Genomic DNA, 20,573 nt, shown 5'->3' with positions numbered 1-20,573 from the left:
ACAGAATGATGAACATATTGGTCCCCTTGTTGAATACCCTGTCCCCACCCATGACCAGCAGCCACCGACAATCTATGATCAGAATTCCTTGGCACCATTGATTTTGTATTCTAGGAAGACCACCCTGCCTGCTACATGTAACATAAAGTGCAAAAAATGTAAAATGTATACCTCCTGTGTGGACATGCATTGGGGTTTACTTATGTAATCTCATGTATGTTTGTTGATTCCTAAATTCTACATCAATAGCATTTCCTCCAACATGTCAGTAAAGTACTTGACATGAATCTATACAAAGAGACAAGTAATCTGATTATCCATACTCCTCTGTTTTTCTTTGATGTCAGGTTTTGTCACTATGATAATTACTGGCATTCATTACTACCAGTACAAACTGTCAGAAGAAAATTCAACCAATACCCATCAGTCCTAATTATTGGTTTTGTGGTACCTGATCATAGGGAAATTATATTAAATGTGAACCTGAACTGCTTTGTTGCTAGTTCATACATGCATACCCCCAAAATAGGTATAAGTGTATTATTATTAATATATGTGGCAAATCTGAGCATAAAAAGAGTAATCTATATATACATGTCATTAATTACAGAAAACCGTATGAAAAACATACATTTATTTTTGCTTCTACCTGGATCTGCATGCAGTTAGTTAAAAATCTTGTCACAAATCAGCTAAGTCTATGTGGAGTAGTACCAGAATACAGACACAAAAGAAAATTATAAATTATTTATACATATTATTGACTTTAACTGGTCTAAATGCTCAACTTTCACTGAAAGGTCTTAAACTCTGGTCCACAAATTCTGAAGGCTGTATTTCATCACTGTCAAATTCCTCTTTTGAAATTTGCAAAGTTTTATTGATTTGTCATTTTAGTGATGCAAAATATTCTTTAGTTTAACAAAATCTCTCTCTAACATTTTTCAGTCATATAACATCCATGAGTCACATCAATAAAACCTGTTCTGTGCAGCATTTTTTTTTCAATAATGACAGGTCTGCAACTTAAGTGCATATTAAACTATAATAAATCTGTGACACATGGTCTCACATTCAAGAATCCCATTTGTTTTCTTGGTAACGTGTCATGTAAAGTTACTATAAGATCAGTAGATGGAGGTCTATGATGGATAAGTGTGTAGCAGCCGATAGTCACATGACACGACCTTCGAAGTGTAATAGTTATTCTTTGTTTCGCTTGCTCCTGAGGTCACTAGATGTAATCTTTGACCTGACCTTGAAAACATTTTTTTTTTTTAACATGAACTAAACAGGTACACTATAGCTAATTTTATTACCTCGGTAATTATGAATGGGTAAGCATCCGATTGCCTCGTACCCATTGACAGCTCTATATCATGGGGCCCAGAGTGATCAGATCAGCACAATTTTCATTCAGGACCAACCATATATCATAATTAGTCCTCTGGAGAACACCTGATGTTAATATGACTTTCCATTTTGGAATAGTAGCAATAACAAGATTTTAAAGATGGCTGCATTGCTGGCCATACTGGGTTGTCAGATAATCAGGTCATTTAATTGAGAACCTACTAGACATCATACGAAGTCTTCTGGTGAAAACTCAATGTTGATATAATTGTCAATTTAGGGGGAATAGTGATAAGATTTTCAAGATGGCCACTGTGGTGGCCATATTGGACATCAAATTTAAGACCTACTAGACTTCATAAAAAGTTTTTTTGTGTGAAAACTCTGTGCTGATATGGTAATCAATTACTGGATGTCTAAGGAAGCACAATTTTCAGTTATTCATTTGAAAACCTCATGTTAATATGAATTCCCATTCAAGAGAAACAAGAACAAGATTTTCAAGATGGCTGTCATGGTGGCCATACTGAGCATCAGATCAGCATTATTTTCATTTACAACCAACCAGTCATCATAAAAAAATCTTTTAAAGAAAACCCAATGTTGATACTACTATCCATTCTGACGAAGAAGCAAGAAAAAGATTTTCAGGATGGTCACTGTATAAGCAGAACCCAGTTCATTTACAACCAACTTGACATTATAAGAAGCCTTCTGCCAAAAAACTTGATGCTGACATGACTTTCTGTTGAGGAGGAGTAGTGATTTCAAGATTTTCAAGATGGCTGCCATGGTTGTCATAATGGATGTCATATCAGTGTCATTTTCATTTCGGCCTAACAAGAAAAAAAAAGAAGTCTTTCAGAGACTCAATAGCAACATAAAATTTTTCAAGATTGCTGCTGTGTTTGGCAATGGATGACAGAGCAACACCATTTTCATTTTGGACTTGCATGTGATAGTGTTTGTTCGTTAACACAAACAACAATCTAAATAACAGTAATTGTCTGACAATTTGTAAGAAATTTCAGAAAATATTCATAAAGTTTGTCATCCCTAGATGCTGAAGTTTTGCATCATCAGGTAGTACCCTAGTTCCATGTACTGTGGCATCATTGTGATTCACGACCGACTAAAGTAGGTGGCATTGTACAAAATGTCAGTGAGCTGACAGATGAACTACTCTTGTTAAAAACTACTGCCATTTGAGATCAGACTTTAAAGAATACAACTGCCAGTTCTACAATAAAAGTTTGTGCTTGGATTTTAGACTTTCCACCATTAGAACTAATGCAGACCAGTCTGAGTGGCACACAGCCAGAAGAACCTTTTCAAAATGCAGGGTAAGCTTGAGATTTGGAGAAAAAAAGTGACCTGGAAACAAATATCATATGTCCTATAATAAACAAATATAAACAAAACAATTTTCATTGATATGCTCATACACGGGCAAAACAGCTAATTGAAAATAACTTCTTTTATACATCTAAGCATCATTCCCCATGGAAACACCATGATATAAAAATTCAGTAGCATTAGATTTCCAGGTACTCATGTTTAAATCTATATATCTCAGTATAAACCCATCCTTGATGCAAGTTTCTGTCTGGAGAGAGCTACATAAGCCACTGCAGTTTTTATGTATCTACATGCATTTTGAAAAATGTTTCCTATTCAGCTCCTAAAACAATCACATGCCACATTCAGCATTGAATGGTTCTAAGTCTGTATAAAGACTGAAGCTGTCTCTATTTATTTTCAGTTACAAATAAGACAAGTTCTCACAAGATTCTTTGCACTAAAATTTTATTTCTCATAATCAACCAATCATGGCTCTCCAAACCTATATATATATATATATATATATATATATATATATATATATATATATATATATATATATATACATATACTCTCTTTTAAGTTTTTCCCTAAAATTAATACAGTGAGTCCTGAAGCTACATTAAAAATCCTAATCACACACACACTCCTGATTCAGGTGTGGTTGGATGCAATCTGAAGTAAGATGAAATTGTGTTTTCTACCCCAATTTCATCTGAAAATGAAAAAAATCTCCAAGGTACATAAAATAAATTAACTAAGTTTTAGCCTTAAAAACTATTTGCCAATAAGCATACCAGAGATGTTTTGATGCATATTAATGTACATTACTTCATTTGAGTTCATTTGTTCACATGTTTACAAGAGAGCATCACTTGTGAATAATAAATATGATTAAGTTGTTCTTGCATCGGTCAGGTAATATTATCAGATCCTAACTCCATCATTAACACTCCAAATAACTCTGAATCATATCGTGGCATTTTTCAAATGTAGCAGTTCATTTAATACATGTCTTCTAAATAGTAATTGGCTAATTTTGGCTTCTTCTGTTTGTGAAAATTCAGAACGAGTCAGAATTGAATGGAACATAAACAACTCAACCTGAAATCCTATGGTTTACTTCAAGTATTCAGTGTTTCCCTTTACACACATTTGTGTATCAGGGATGCACTTTGGAAAAAATTGACGAACACATTTTGTTGCCATGCATTTTTTTTGATGCAAAGGATTTGCATAATGCTATCAGGATTTGTTTAATATCCAATGCTTTGGATGAGTGATGGCAACGTGTATACTTCGAGCATAGGTGTAGACTGGCTCCCTGCTTTGTTTGCTCCCTGTGTTGCACACCTCTATTCATACAGTTGAGTGCAACGCAAGGAGCATATGAAACAGGGAACCATACTAGCATAGGCAATGTTATAACGAAGTAGCTTCCCCATATCTCGCAAGCTCTCACGCAATTTCCATCAAGCTCAGTAAGATGTCATCCAGATGTTTAACATCAATGGTTGCTGTACTGGAAAGTGATCTCCAGATTAAAACGGCATGCACTAAGAATCATTAGCAGAGAAATAGAAAGAAGCAAAACACAAAAGAGTAACTGTGGATCTAACTTTCATGAAAAATGGAGAAAAGAATTCCATTGACTGGAATACAGCACATCCATTAGGATTACGGGTGCGACTTCTGATCGCATGATTGTGAAGACTGCAAAAGTGAATAATCCTTTCATGACAGGATTTAAGAATTTTAAACAATCTGCCCTCGTTCACCACAAGATATCTGGAGAATACATTATCACCCAAGAAATTCTTTCACAACAAAGAAATCAGTAAACTTGCCAAGACAAATGCATTATTTGGATTACAAAGTCAGAGGGTCATTGCAGATTTTGTTGGTTTTTAACTTTGCTGTTATAAAAAAATGATCTTAAAGTTCAAGTGTAACTTATTAGGAAGAAGATGAATCATTAGCCTCCTTGATTTTTGGATAAATGTGTTCTAGGATGAAGTACAATGAAACCGAAGATAGTACACATTTTATGGCAGACAGTAAATTAACTGCCATTGGTTAAAAAGATTTATTTGGCTTTTTGTATTGGCTTATAAGTAATGTGTTGGTCTATAATATTGCTACAAAAAGATTATAAGGAGACTGTTAAAAGTACGACTTTAAACTAAAAGAAAAATGAACTAATAAAATTATTTTTTGAATGGACAATGCATTTGTTTGTTAATTGTGCATGTTGGTTTATTTATATGTTTAGAGAGAGAGAGAGAGAGAGATTGAGAGAGAGCATGTTGTGCAAGTTCCAATATTCTATTTCAAGCTGAAAAAGTAAGGGTCAGATGAAAATTTGTCAGTACATTTTTGACCCCCACATTTTTTATTTGACCCCCAGTTCTGACACAAAGTTTTTTTTTACCCCCCAATTTTACACCCCTGGGGGATACACTGAGTATTCAAACAATAAAGCAATAATATAGTAAATATTTTTCTGTGATTATGTTTTTATTTCTATTCTAAAGCATTAGTTTAAAGCAAATAACTTCTATAATTCCTGTAATCATTTTAAGGCCTGATGACCATTCTCATGCACTCGTTAGCTATTGAACTCACAATCAACTGAACAATTTTTAAGATAATCCCATTTCAAATTAGATTCTTAGAGCAATACTTTTATGATGGTTTTAGGTCCTCTATATCCTGTGCAATGGAAAAGCCACTTTCACTTTACATATAAATTTTCAATACTGTGTAACTGTAAGTAATTGTCAAGCATATCCCCCAATAATTTAGACACTGTAACTTGTCTGTTACAATTATTCCCCAATACTTTTGACACTGTAACTTGTCTGTTACAATTATCCCCCAATAATTTAGTCACTCTAGCTTGTCTGTTACAATTATCCTCCAATAATTTAGACACTGTAACTTGTCTGTTAAAATTATCCCCCAATAATGTAAACATTGTAACATGTCTGTTGCAATTAGAATGCATTTGTACTTTTAAAATCATATTCAGAATTGGGAACTCGTGAGACACAGAATGTAATGTACTCCACAATCAATTCATTTCAAACATTTATTTGAAAATTGAATAATAATTTTTACAAAAATCAATGCCAAGAGAAAACTGCTGTTTTAACATTGCAGTGTATAAACAGCATTATCTTCATATCACACTAAATGACAAGAGTCAAGTGAAGGGAAAAAGACTCTAATGGCCAAAAAAGAATATGGAGGAATTTATGAGTAGTCCACTTTTTCCTTATTTTCTTCTTTGTAAATGTTGAGTAGTGAAACCGTCTCAGATATTCTTTAAAAAAAACTACAGCCTAAATTGTTTTTAAACAAAAAATTGCCTTATATTATGAATGGACATATTCACAAGCAGTCCAAAACTTATTTTAATGGCTTTGACCTTAACCCTGATATCATGGGTAGAAAATCTATACATTAGACAATGTCAAGATATACCAACATGCTAAGCTTCTTTAAAAAATCCATGATTATGTTGCCGAACTGCTGTTCATGCAGGGACATTATAGTTAAAAGAATCCATAAACCAGACCATAGAACATGGACACTTAAAGCTATTCTTTAGATATATCCACAAACCAGATTTGATAAAAAATTCATTTATACTTCTAAGTGCTACCATGCTTTCAAGCCATAACAGACCTACCATGTCATGTTGCATCACATGTAAAACATGATTTTTGACTCCCCAAAACTGACATAATCATACTTATAAAAACATAATGTCCAGTGAATCCAATTTAACGGAGAGAGAGAGAGAGAGAGAGAAGGAGAAAGAGATACTTTTTGACAATTTACACAGTTAACCTGAACCTGTGTTAACAGTAAACAGTTGCAATTTTCAAACTTCACACTTAATGATTAATGCCATGGAATAATATCATCCCTAGGCAGTTAATATAGTAGGTGTGTAAAAATAAAGGTAGTATGAGATAAACAACCACCTTTTCATTGATTACTTATGAGATAAACAACCACCTTTTCATTGATTACTTATGAGATAAACAACCACCTTTTTATTGATTACTTATGAGATAAACAACCACCTTTTCATTGATTACTTATGAGATAAACAACCACCATTTCATTGATTACTTATGAGATAAACAACCACCTTTTTATTGATTACTTATGCATGCATGCATATGGTGATAATTAGAAGAAATTCATGACCAAATTATAAATGTTGGTAAGTAGGTGCAAACTGATTTTCCATTTAAGTTGACAAAGAATTTAAAGACAGAAACATTGTGTATATTTATGCCTCAACACAGAGTTGTAGATGGATATAATGTTACCCTTGTCCATCCATATGTCCAGTCATCACAATCTGGTTAGGTTGTGTGCTTAGATCATTTCATGAACTGTGGTGAAGCATCTGTGTTCCATTACTGATTGTGTGCATGTGCAAGTGGTGATTTAATATGAACATGTGACATGTTACATTTTTAAAACAAATCATTTATTTTCTTTATTCAAATTTGAATTTCTGGTTATTTTCTATAATCTTGTATGTCACTAGCAACAACAAATTTTGTCCTAGTAGATACCAGACTGCAGCCAAGGGATACAAGGCCAGTAGAGCTTTCACTATTGGAGCCAGACATTAAATAAAAATGTTGCAAAATATAATTAAAAGATGAACCCATTAACTTTAAGCACACATATAACTATCGGAACAGAACAATTAGTATATCTTGCCAAAATCGAGCAACTTCTATTCCTCTTTCCATTCTGGAAGAAACTTTGTTCTACACAAACCCTACCATATTCTATATTTGTAACTTTTCTACCTCTCAATTTGTTCCCTGCCTCCATAAGACAATGAAAACCCATACAAACAATGGCATTTACCATTTCACTCTTGTGTTGGAAGCATGAATATGCATATATCTCACTTAAGGTTTGACTGACAGAGAATAATTAAGATATTTCCAAACTGTTCTGTAAAATCTGATAGTTTGAATTACAGATCTTAATTGAAATATATAATTTATATAGTGCAAAATTGTAATTTATTTTATTTAATGCTTACAATATTATGCATCTGATATGCAAGTGCTTACGGGACTGAAATGGAACAAGTTAGCTGACTTACGGCAGCTATGATTGTATTTACAGTCAGTCTCCATGTTAAGTAAAGAGTGGGATCTATATCAAGCAATACTCTTGTAGTAACATGATGAACACAAGAGCAAAAATGTTTTGAATAAAAATTAACTTTAATCCATCATATGAAACATCTCTTGTTTTGTCAGTTACACCTGATATTCACATACATGGTCTGATCAGCTTTCTTGGCTTTTGCCTGTACTTTACCTTAGTTGCACCTGCTATGGGCAATTAGGTAACCATTAATGTTGTGCCCTAATACTGTTGATAGTAGGTTACAGTATATGCATCAGAAAATACAACAATTGCTAATTTACCTGAGGTTGAGAAAAGTTCTTGATTACTGCCTCTGTAAATTCAACTTTATTAAAGTCATTCTTAACAAGATGATCTAGTTTCTTGATAGCAACATCAATATGTTGTTTTTCCCAGGCATACACGTCAATCCAAACAGTAGGGGTCTGTTCAACTGGTCTCTTTTTTTGTGGTGATTTAAATGGCACTTTCATTGGAGTTTCTTCATCACCACCACCTGGTGCCAAAAAAAAGGCAAAATCAATACTAAGTTATAGGTTTGTGCATAAACATCTCACATCAGTCCAATGGCTTGGAATAAATATTACCCAACAGAATCAAAAGACAAGACAAACAATAGGTACAAAAGCTTCAGCTCAAAATCTGCACAGAGTTTCATGCATCTTTTATCAGGATGTCAAATACAAATGTTTTGCATTATTTCAATCCATTCAATAATTGGAACTTTCTGTTGGTTTAAATTAAATTGTGCAAACATCTCACTTGTTCACAATAACTATGGAATGCTGCCTGCATCCAAGATATGATGTGAATGACTGGTCCCTATGATGTACTGCAGAAAATGCTATTTTTAATTGACAATACACAGTCATCATGCACTTTCTGGACTGTGATATCATTCCTAACAAAATCAAGTATGTGTAGCTTACAGCTCATACACTTTCAGAATAAAGTATATCACTGCTGTAACAATTTATTTGCTTGATTGGTTCTTAATATTGTTGCCTATACATGCATTGAAATCCCATCATGGAAAAGGAACCAGACTAAATGTGGTGACTCAGATATAATGCATTGTGATGACAATGGAAAATTATGATGTCTCCTCCTGTGTTATCTATCAAAGTCATATAGCATGTGTTCCTTCACTGAAACTATAAAATCATAGGAATTGGCATGTGATACAGTATCTTTAGATTCTGCTTAAAAAAGAGCAAACAATGTAGCAAAAGCAATCCAAATTAGTGTCATAAACTCATCAAAGAGTATAGTTTTCTCGAGGCAACATTTTACCACCAAATTTTTAACAACATTATTGCACTGGCATTACCCTACCATGAGGAGATAATCCACTGTGAGATATATGTAGTAAACCAACAGAAGCATCAGACTTGTTCATGAACTGATCATCCAGATTATAACATTCTGATGGACAATTTCTGTCAACCAATCTAAAAAATGTTTTATGTCAATCATTTGAATGCTTACTGAAGTTGGATAGAAACTGTATATTTATACCCTAAGGCATGTTCTTAGAAAATGAAGCATGTATGCCAAAACTATACATATATTAAGCAATACGTGTGAAAAAAATGGCACAACCAAAAGTCAAGAATGAACTTTACACATACAAATGATGCTACATAGAAATGCTTTTGCAAAGACAGACAGATAATATAACAGGGGATTAGGTAGTCAAATAAAGTTTTGTTTCTCATTACATAACAAAGTAAATTTTCACCAAATAATTTCAAGCAAAATTATTTTTTTATTTTCCAATTAAGCATTTTTATCATATTTAATTTTTTAATACTGACAAAAGTACATCATATTATAAAGGATCCTGAGATAGCACTTTCCAATGTCTGGTGTACAACTTTCTAAATTAACCTCTATATACCTTGATTTTTGTCAGAAAAATCTGAAGCGAATGTGTACTTGGATGAAAGGTGATTACTCAGTCACCATGCAAGTATGTCTGCTACACAGGAATGTCTATATCTGAGACTATTTTCCATCCATTTTTGGGGATATGCACTTAGTCAATAAGCTATGGGGTTAGTGTGTACAGGCCAGGCAGTGGCTGCCATAACCTGTGGATTGCACTTCATGAATTGATGAACCAGAAAATGTATAGTTTTCATTCCAGACATGCTGTTGTTACAGTTCTATTATTGTTCATTCATTATTCACAATTTCCTTTATCTATATATTATTTTAAAACAATATATTTTCTTTCATAATAAATTTATTATTGACTCTTATCCTACAACATTAGTTTTTGCTTTCCTTATGATTTAAAAAAATGTACTTTATGTAATCAGTTAACATACACAAGACTGAAAATAAATAACACTTAGCACATGTATCTGGTTGTCTGATAGAGAACTTAGCTCCCAGAATAATAAATTAAAGATGGATAGTTTTGGAAAAAACTTGTCACCTTTAAGCTATCCAATTTTTTCATGTTATCATGTGACCTGCTGTAACAACAATGAAAACAGTTTAGGTAACAAAAACTTGGGGTTTAAGCATTATAAAATAACTATACTGAACAAAATTAGAAGCATTTCATATACCAGTATATGTCAGTGACAGCTGTGTCATATAAATTACTTTATTCATCAGAAAAGTGGACTTTGAATGGACCAGTTGACCAATGAAATCAGTTGGCAGTTGGTTAACACATAACATCAGAGCTAGGATAAAATGGACAGCCACTTATGAAAACTTAAACCATAATCTCAATATGGCTAGTACACAGGTGTTTATGCAATATAACTGTCCTCAAGTGTGTACAATATAAAATCAGGCATTCTTTACACCACTGTAAATAGCAAGTGAGAAATGTAAAGATAAAGTATGGCTGCAGTCTCTTCAATAAAAGAATTCATCCCAAGGTCAATTTATGAAGTTGTTTAGTGCTGACCTTAAGGCAAATTCATAAGTTTGTCAGATCTTCCCTCTCCTGACTACTAGTATGTGATCATACACATTGCTTCATAAGACAAGAAACTATGACTAAACCCATGAAGAGTATCATTTAGGAGAGTAAATCATTTTTGAATCACCCATGTATGGTAAACTCCAGCTGCACAATATCATTGATAAAACCAGTGACAAAAAGATCTGAATCATAAGAATAAAAACCAGCAAGGAATCGCAGTGGATACGAAGTTTCCTATTTCAGCATAAAGAAATACTTGTTTGGGGTTCAATGCCATTTCTCAGTGCAAGATAGGCCATACATGGTTGCCAGTGTAATTAGTGGAGGAAGAACCTGGGAAAATCCCAGTACCTCATATACCCACATTGGTCAAGCCTGAGACTCAAACCCAAATAGACGCGTGTTGCCAGTGATTGATCAAGGAGAGTGCTTTAGGCCACTCAGCCTCCCCTTCCCTCGCTAAAAAAAGAAACAGAAATATATTTCACAGAGTATATAAATAATGATTTTCTAAGCTCTTACACCTCAAACTTCGACTCGAGGCAGTGAAGATTGTGCCCAAGATATCAATTTACTGAAGAGAAAGTGAAGCATGAATAAGCAGGTTTTATCTAAAGTCACTCACTATAAAAAATCTCAGTAGAAGAATAGAAGGAGGAAAAGGAGAGGTGATCAAGCATATTATAGGCCAAGACTTAATTTCAAACCCATTCAGTTCAAATGTATTTCTGCACTAAAGTCATCCAACTATACAGCTGTAAATAATGAGCAAGAAAATTGGATATGAAGTATGGATGTCTCTAAAAAATGTACACCATGGCCAATAACATAAAAATATCAAGTGCTACCTTAATGGCTGTGTAAAATGACAATCATGATTTTAATTGTTCTACCATAGTGTTGAATTGGAAGTTATTAAGTTGATGCTAGTGTTAGATTTTGGCTTAAAGGGTTAATAGTAACAGAGACACTTTTCCAATTATCAAGTTTCATTACTGGAACATAAACAACGCCCAAGAAATGAATTTTTAACACAAAAGCTGAAAAGTCACCGAGCATGAAATATAGGTTACTGAAACCTCCACTGGTAAAATGGATGTAGAAACTGTCAAGATGGATGTACCTATTTCATGATTCTTGGTAGGACAGTATGCATAAACTTGTGTGGTTGAGCTAACTGTGAATCCTTAACCAAGATCCATAAAAGAATAAATACAGGTCATGATGGACCTCTATTATAGTTACAGTATTCATATTATCATACACAAAAAATAAGCTCTGAAAATGTGGTCTCCTCAACAGGAACAAGGCAGTCATCGTGACAAGGTTTTGGGTCATCATGAGTACAGTGTAAACAGCAGATGTGCATACAATTAGTTTTTTATTTTGAAAATTTGAACCCATTTTCATCTTCCCATTTCTGAACTTACAATTAAGGGGAGTTGGCATTCAATAGGATGCATTCACTTTGATTTATAGCAGATACAAAAGTTATCAAAATATAAAAAATGAGCATCATTTCCTAGATTAAGGTATTTCACTATGATATTAGCTGTGATATTTAAAAGAGTAACTGATAATATGCTCCCCTTAGGACACCAAATGACTCCTGAGATTGCTTTCAGAAAAAGGTGCCACCAACCGTAAGTCTGAAGACTATATCTTCCAAAAACTTTGGAGATAAAGTTAGGTAGATAGCCTCTTAGACCTAGGCGAAAAGGTCATTCATTATGTCATACATCCATGTGGTGTCATAGCTTTCTTCAAGACAAAACAGATGGCAACTACATTTTATTTATGAAAGCTTCTCTAAAAAATGCTGACAAGACAGTTTATTGGGCTACTCTGGTATTTGAATCTACAATAAACATTTCATATCAGTTTGTTGGTCTCAAGATAGTAGTCTATCATTAATCATCCTTACTTGGTTTTGAAAAAACAGCTTGTTTATGATATGGGACAATAGTTGAAAGGTGTTTGGCCTTTCCATGTTTGGATACTTGTACATCTATTACTGTTGCTTACTGCCATGTCTACGGGAAGTTGCCAGTTCACCAGATTTTAATGAAAGGTATAGCAGTGTATTGAGGGCTGTATGAGGTAAGTGTTTCAAAAGTTGATAGATGATAACATTTGGCATTGTCAAAATGCCATGGGCTCAATCAAGAGAGTCTTGTAACTCTCCAAGACTGAAAGGTTTATTGTAATCTTCAGCATAAGCATATTTTAAATTTAGAGAAACCTTTTCTTTCAGGAATTTGATTTGGCAGTAGTTTTCAGAATAATTCTGTTGTGAAAAGTCCTTCAAGACATCTTTGCTAGTCAAGGTTCCGACGACATGATATTCCTATCTACACCATGGCAGATCGAACAGATATTTTTAGTGCTTTGTCCTAGCAACATCTGTTGGATTTCATGAGTTGCCTCCCTTAGTATGCAATGCCAACTAACCAATAGTGTGCAACAGCAGTACATCCACCGAAAATGGTGGAGACAATTGACTTAACAGGGATATTTTGTAAGTTTGACACTGACAGTATGATTATGTACCATTACAGGTATATTTGAGTGAAAGGTATTTGCACAAATATTGACCAGCAGTGGAAAATTGCTTATTTATCTGTTCATTCAAGTTGTGTGTTCCCATTGTTTTGATCATGTAGGAATACTGTTCAAATAACTTAATTTTGATTGGCTGTGGTTTGCCACCGCATCCAGTGAAATACACGGACCCAAAGCATAGAAATATCTGCTCAATACGCCAAGGTGTAGATAGAGTTATTATATCGGAACCATGGCTAGCGAAGATGCCTTCAAGAATGTTTCAGCCAATGTATTTGCAATTTCAGGTATGCTTGTTCTTTAAATGCTTAATGCAGCTGCTTTTACTTTTGACAGTGACACTTCATATTATATTCTTTACTGAGTAAATATTATGAAGTTGTGAAGATTAATTCAATTTTTTCAAAAAGGTTTCTTGAAGGCAAACAACTAGTGAATCATTTTTAAAGTAGAAGACTAATTTTATTAATATTTGCTTTTAAACCTCAGCAATTCCATCGTACTCATGTATTAAACATATTTATGAAGTGGTAGATGTATGGGACTTCTGAAAACTTTCCCTGGTATAATATCAGGTGGTTCTCCAGTCTTCTATCTTCTCCCCTCTCTCATTAATATCTTTACAGCCATTATAATCACCAAGCAAAACAAATGCCACAGATAACTGTTCAGTAAGGTCATCAAGACCAGACTGATTGATTATACTGCTTGAAGAGAGATATATTGAATAAAGTGAAAGAATTTTATGTAATGAAACCTCAATAGATGTGGTCTGTACATTATTATTACGATTAATTTGGCTGTATGAGTTTTTTTCTTCTTATGAATGACATTCCTCCAGCAGCCTTATCAATATATCTTAAAAAAACTGTGTTTGTGATGAACTTTTAAAACTGACTCTATCATTTTCTTTTAAAATGGGTTTCCTGAAGGCAAATTGGATTTTTTATGTAGAAGACTTGTTTCATCAATATTTGCCTCTAAACCTTGGCATTTAAAGTGTATTATCATTTTAAACATATTTATGAAAGTGTTCAGATTACAGGACTTCTGGAAGCTTTCCCTACTGGGATCTCTGGGGGCTCTCCAGTGTCCATACTCTCTAGACTCCAACATTTATACAAGAGCTTGACATAACTGTCAGATCCTTTATTAAGTCTGTAAAATTTTTTAATCCTCTCCTTGCTTTGTGCATTACTACTGGCACTGGCAGTCTGCTCTTATGATGGAACAGATTTAACTCATTTCATGGTAGGAGAGTTGGAAATCTTCTGTGCTACAATGAATTATGTCTACTGGGGCCAGTGGTTTACTGATCCTTCATGGGCTGGAATTTGGTGGTTTTTCATTTGCAGCATTAGATGTCCTAACTGCTACATTGTCACACTGATTATCTGAGTTGTCAACATCACTGTTAGCTTCGATTAATGTTAGCTTAGGTTCTGGTGGCATCAAAGCTGCAAATTTGGTTGACCTTGTGGCTGTGTAATGTCTGTCTTGCTACAGAAAGCATTTTTGGGAGGTTTCTTCTCCACTTTCACTGCACTGGCATAGGATTTGTCATCTGTGTTAAATGGAGCTGTGGCTTCTACATATTTCCTGGCCTCAGGAAGCTGATGTCTTTTTCTTCTGTTTTATGTGTTGGATCTCCTTAGGACAGTATCCAGAGTATGAAAATTTACATGGGAGATTTTCTTTGAGCTGGATGATGCATCGTAACTCTTTTGCCCATGGTTGTAACAGACAAGTTTACTGTTGCAGCCATCTTTGTGGCGGCCATATTTCTGGCAGCAAAAACATCACAAAAAAGTAGGAATGAAAGGGATGACAGGGATATTTAAGAATCTGGCTTTCGTCAAGATAGGCCAAGTCGCAAGCTGAATGTCAGTATGTAAGTGTTTGTGGGAATCAACCTTCAATTATGGTGAATGTTGAATCATTTCAATTGCATGATGTTCAGAGAACTCCGACTCACTGCAGTATTCAAATCTCTTGATTGAAAAACACCTCTTGGCAAGTTGAGAGATTTGTGTGGAGATACCTTAACATCTATCGTATCTCCACAACCCACTCTGAGTAAAGTAGATTATACCAGAGTGAACTTTTCAGCAAAAAACTACCAGTAGTTGGCCCAAATTAAATTTTCTGATTAAACTTCTTGAACTGCTTTGACTATCACAAAAAGTGATAGCTTGGTTAGATTTTCATTGGTTTAATTATTCCTTTCTTTTTGAGACCAGTCTTTCACTAATTGTTGAAATTAAGGTTGGATTTTCCATAACGTCAACATATTTTTGTCACCTTTGCTCCCAACCCACTCTTGAGCCCAACAAGAGGATAGAAATGTACACACAGTAATTATGTTTCTCAAGTCAAGGTTACACAGGGTGATATACTGAAACAAACTAGAAATTTTATTAAAATAACCCAATACCACCAAATTCAAAAGTTATGCCCTATGTAAGGTCTGGAGTACAATACCATGATGATTAATCCCAAAGGTCACTTTTAACCTCTATGCAAAACAGTTAAACTGAATATCTTTAATACATCAGCTGAAGCTTGGCATGATTAGGCAAGTGATCAGACTGGCCCCTTCTGAACATCCATCGAGTTGAAGTTGAGGCCAGAGTAGCGTTGCCTTGGATAAACAACTATTGGTTTTAACTCTACTCAAGTAACATGATCCTCTCCTCCAATAACACAGCATGCAACCCACATGAATTACCTCCACTCAGTCATCTTTTACGCCATGCAGCATGGACACATTAAACATATTTTTCAACCCTGTGTCTAGTGGATAAACCCCAAGAAATGAATATCAACACAAAAAGTTTAACCAAGTCAGTGAAAAATACAATCTCGTCAAGACTGAGAATGAAGAAAGCCATAAAATGTGACATACAGGTCAGTTATCTCCTTTGGTATGTGCATGGTATTAAGAGTTTCATGAGTACAGCATGACCAGTACAAAAGTTATTTTATGGAAACCATTTTCCTCCTCAAGTCCATCTGACCTCAATCAATATGTGTCTTCCTTGTCTTAATTGTAAGTTGTCTACAAAGTTTAATTCAATTTTCTTGTCATCATTTAGTTAAGAAAACAAACTGCAAAATTTACTCACTGCATATGGTTCAGAAAGAAAGAAGTCTTGTGGAAATTTGATCAAACCCTTGGTCAAGACATCTGGCATACAAATCATGAACTTTTTCTCTTGCCCTTTGCTAACTACTTACAAAGTCTGGCAATAGTAGATGGTGGAGAAATAAAGTTATTGCATTGAAATAAAACATGGAACAGAAGGATGGATGGATACACAACATAATATAATATGCATATGAATGTTATGATTTGTTCCTCTTCAATCAGTAAAAAGGAACCATCCATGATTGACATCAATACTTATCAAAAGTACATCATGTAATGACTTTCTTTTACTTGCTTCTCATGATATTCAGAATGATATGTGAATATATTTATGCCAATAAAATGAACCAACTGTTAGTACACATATAGTATTTTACAAATGACAATCTCATCCATAGTGCTTGTGGCCAAATACCAACCGATGCATTTCAGTGCTTTTTAAAAATGCATAATGGCATTTGTATTCCTAATGAAAACAGTCATGATGTAACTAAACAGTAATAGGCTGATAAGAATGACCTGTCCGTTTCACCTTTCAGCAGAATATTCATGAGAGTCCACAGTTTTCCCTGGGATCCACTGTGGCTCAAACCATCCTTCTGCATCTCCATGTAAACACTACCACATTTGTTTTCATTCCAAGTGTATAGGCTTAGCTAGTGTTCATTCGGTGATATTTTATTTCTGGTCACTTGTACGTTTCTTGCTTACAGTGAACCCTCAGGTGTTTCTATTTTTAGGGGGATGAATGTATGTGTTTCACTGAGCTGTTCATACTGCTTGGCTGACTTTGGATACTTCCCAAAGTGAAATGGGACATTCCAAGAATGTTCACCCCTTCTCAAATAGAGATTCATTTAACACCCCAACATGCCTTTGGATGGGGCTAGTCAAGATTATGAAGAGGTATTTTGGACTCCAAATTCATGGCATGGGATTAATATTAATCAAGATATTCACTTGGAGTGGAAATGGATTTGATATGGTTTGCATGGAGATATAGAAGGCTGATTTAAAAATTAAAATTATTTTTTCAAGAACAATGAATATTTTGATGTATATTTTAATACTATTGTGCTTTTATTTAGTCAGATGTAGATGGCAGTACATGCCCAAGTGAGTCACAAGGAAAATATAGACTCGAATATTCTACTGTAAGGTCAAATGTACACATAATTGTTGTCAACCTATAATTGCTTTTCACCATGATTATTGTGACAGATGTAGAGAGGACTAAAAACCACAGCAAGGACTGGAGAAAACTATACGCAACTAGTAAAACAGGCGTAGGTGCTTGCATGATCAAGGTAAATTATTTTTTAAGTAGAGAGCTTGCTTACAAAATACATGTAAACCAATTTTCTAATCCAAGAGAAATCCAAGCGGTCAGGGCATTCGTGTACTGTTTCCAGTTTGCCAGAAGAAGAAATTGGAGTGGGTGCATGTGCAGTGTTCCTAGGGGAGTCTAGTCTGCCATGGAATTCAAGGTTTCAACTATATCACATATTTTCTAAACATGTCAATGAAAAACAGACAAAATCTGAAGATGAATGGGAAGACAATACCTACCCTAGAAGTCTGAAAACAAAAAAAATAATGAGATAAATTAATTATGTAATTTGGAGTAGTTATGGCCTACCCTATCACACTAATGGAAAGGAAAGCAACAAAATGGCAACAATTACTGTACATGTATTACTGATATTAAAGTGCATTTTTTCAAATTCAGTTCATAATCAAATGACTGAGTTAGTAACACAGCAAGTTGTTATAACTAATCAAATTTCAAGAAGGGTGATTGATTTATGGTGGCATGTTTGATTAAGTTGTTACTTTGCCTAGGATATCACCAAAAATCTGACATAAGCAATACACACTACAGTATGGATGCTTATGCTGTATATACAGAGTTCATGGATATATTTTTTACTTTAATGCTCATGATGAAAACAAAAGAGGAATAAATGATAATAATACAAGGTTAGTTTCTTTCATTTTATTGTCAAATAAGCATTTTGTTTATCTATTTTATTGCAACATGTGGCTGTAGGGTGGGATGCAAATTCTACACAAGTTTATTTCGTTTCTTAAAGTCTTGGGACATATGATCTAGGTGGAAAAACGTTTCACCATAAGTTTTGGGACAGAAAAAAATCATTTTATAATTTCCTAATATGTATGGTAAATATGGTATGCATAAAAAGCAATCAGCATGTGTTTTTTGCACAGCCTGGTTGCAGCTTGTAATGTTTCAATATCTTAGGGACATGGAACCGTAAACTGCACAAAGTGCAATACCAAGCGTTTTATTTTTTAATTACCGTTCCATTCGTTTACCAATTGTCATGGCAAACAAATGCAGATCCTCTTATATGAAGTTCTTGAAATGTGGTTCCAAAATGGTAACAAAATGTTATACTTGGGGACACCGCTCCGGTGGCCTAGTGGTTAGAGCATACACCTCGGATGCAGGAGTTCGTGGGTTCGAACCCCGGCCAAGTCATACCAAAGACTTACAAAAATGGTACTAACAGCTGCCTCGCTAGGCGCTCAGCATTAAGAGGTTAGTTTTAGGACTGGTTGGCTTGGTGACAGGATAATGTGACTGGGTGGGACATCATGCTATGTGTCGGCAGCATGATGCCCCAGTGCTAGACATCACTATAAAACTACCACACTGCAGACATTGTAGCGATATGACTGAAAAATTGTTAAAGCTACATTACAAATCCTAATCACACGCATAAATACTTGGGGACAAACAGGTTTTAATTTAAGGTCAATTTCTAATATGAAAATTCCTAAAACAATCGACATAGGTTTAATCTTTTTCGTATAAAGTGACATACATTTGCTAACAGTGATGCACATATATTAAAACCTGCAACAATTAAAATCCTTTTAAACTTCCAAGCACTGAAAATTATGTAGAGAAATAAATTTAATTATTTCTGTAAAAATTACCAGGGGAATTCCTCATTACGTTTACCAAATAATGAAGATGTAATTATTATCCTATAAACATACATCACAGTTCTAATACTGAATAGGACCTCACCAACAGCATAGGTAGTTGTGTATATATTAGCTTAATGTCACATCAGTGCAATAATGGTTTTTGGTGCTGTTTAAAAGGTAAATGACTCTGAGTCACTTGCATTTAGTGCGATTTCTTGTTATCTCTGTAATGAAGGAGAAAATAACAAACAAGTGCATACAACAGATATATATTATATAAAATTTGAATAAATGACAACCATGTAAAAAAAAAAAATACAAGTTATAAATGGAATACATGCTTAAATGCAGCACCTAGGAAATTCCACCAATGAAAATGTATAAAAATGTATCCAAATATCAATGAATTCACCACATTTTTACAAAATTCTTTGTATGCACCACATAAAATAACATTCTCAGCACATGTACCACTGAAAATAAAATGTGCATCATAAAATTTAAGTACAAAATTAAACTGGATTTTACAGAGGACATTTTTGCAGGATGACTACAAAAATCAAAACTAAATTAATTACATAAAGGTATAATAGTAGCCACCTGCCAGGTAGAGAGGGGATTTAACCTGTAAGAGTTGCTTCTGTTTGACTATAAAATATAAACACTGAAAGACATTTTGTCTTTCCAGGAGGGCTGGATATGGAGGTAGTATGGAATGTTATCCTAATGTAATGTGATCATGAAATTTACTTAAAAGAAATTGAGGTATGCTATTGAGGGATGCTTGAGAATATGATTGATTGATTTATTGATTGAATGATCGATTAACTGATTCATTCATTCATTCTGGTGTTACAATGAATATAGATCTCCTCCTCTTTCTGTATGCATGAATTTTCAATAATGTGACTGGGTGGGACATCATGCTACATGCCTGCAGCATGATGCCCCAGTGCTAGACATCACTATAAAACTGCCACACTGCAGACATCGTAGCGATATGTCTGAAATTTTTTAAAATCCACGTTAAAAATCCTAATCACACACACATATACTTGGAAACAAACA

General features: G+C 34.3%; 1 protein-coding gene across 1 annotated transcript in view; it reads right to left on the bottom strand.

Annotated features, from left to right (window-relative positions):
• LOC149771980 (uncharacterized) overlaps nt 1-20,573 on the bottom strand; it is a 127,193-nt gene that overhangs the window by 63,841 nt on the left and 42,779 nt on the right. Inside the window, exon 11 of the mRNA XM_089947994.1 lies at nt 8,172-8,386. Coding sequence (XP_089804120.1) covers nt 8,172-8,386 — 215 coding nt within the window. The remainder of the gene's footprint in view (nt 1-8,171; nt 8,387-20,573) is intronic.

The sequence above is a fragment of the Sinohyriopsis cumingii genome, unplaced genomic scaffold (genome assembly GCF_028554795.1).
Source record: "Sinohyriopsis cumingii isolate HCF-2022 unplaced genomic scaffold, ASM2855479v2 utg001530l, whole genome shotgun sequence".
Lineage (NCBI taxonomy): Eukaryota > Metazoa > Mollusca > Bivalvia > Unionida > Unionidae > Sinohyriopsis > Sinohyriopsis cumingii.
Note: the sequence above shows the minus strand (reverse complement) of the source record. Positions and strands in the feature narration are given on the sequence as shown.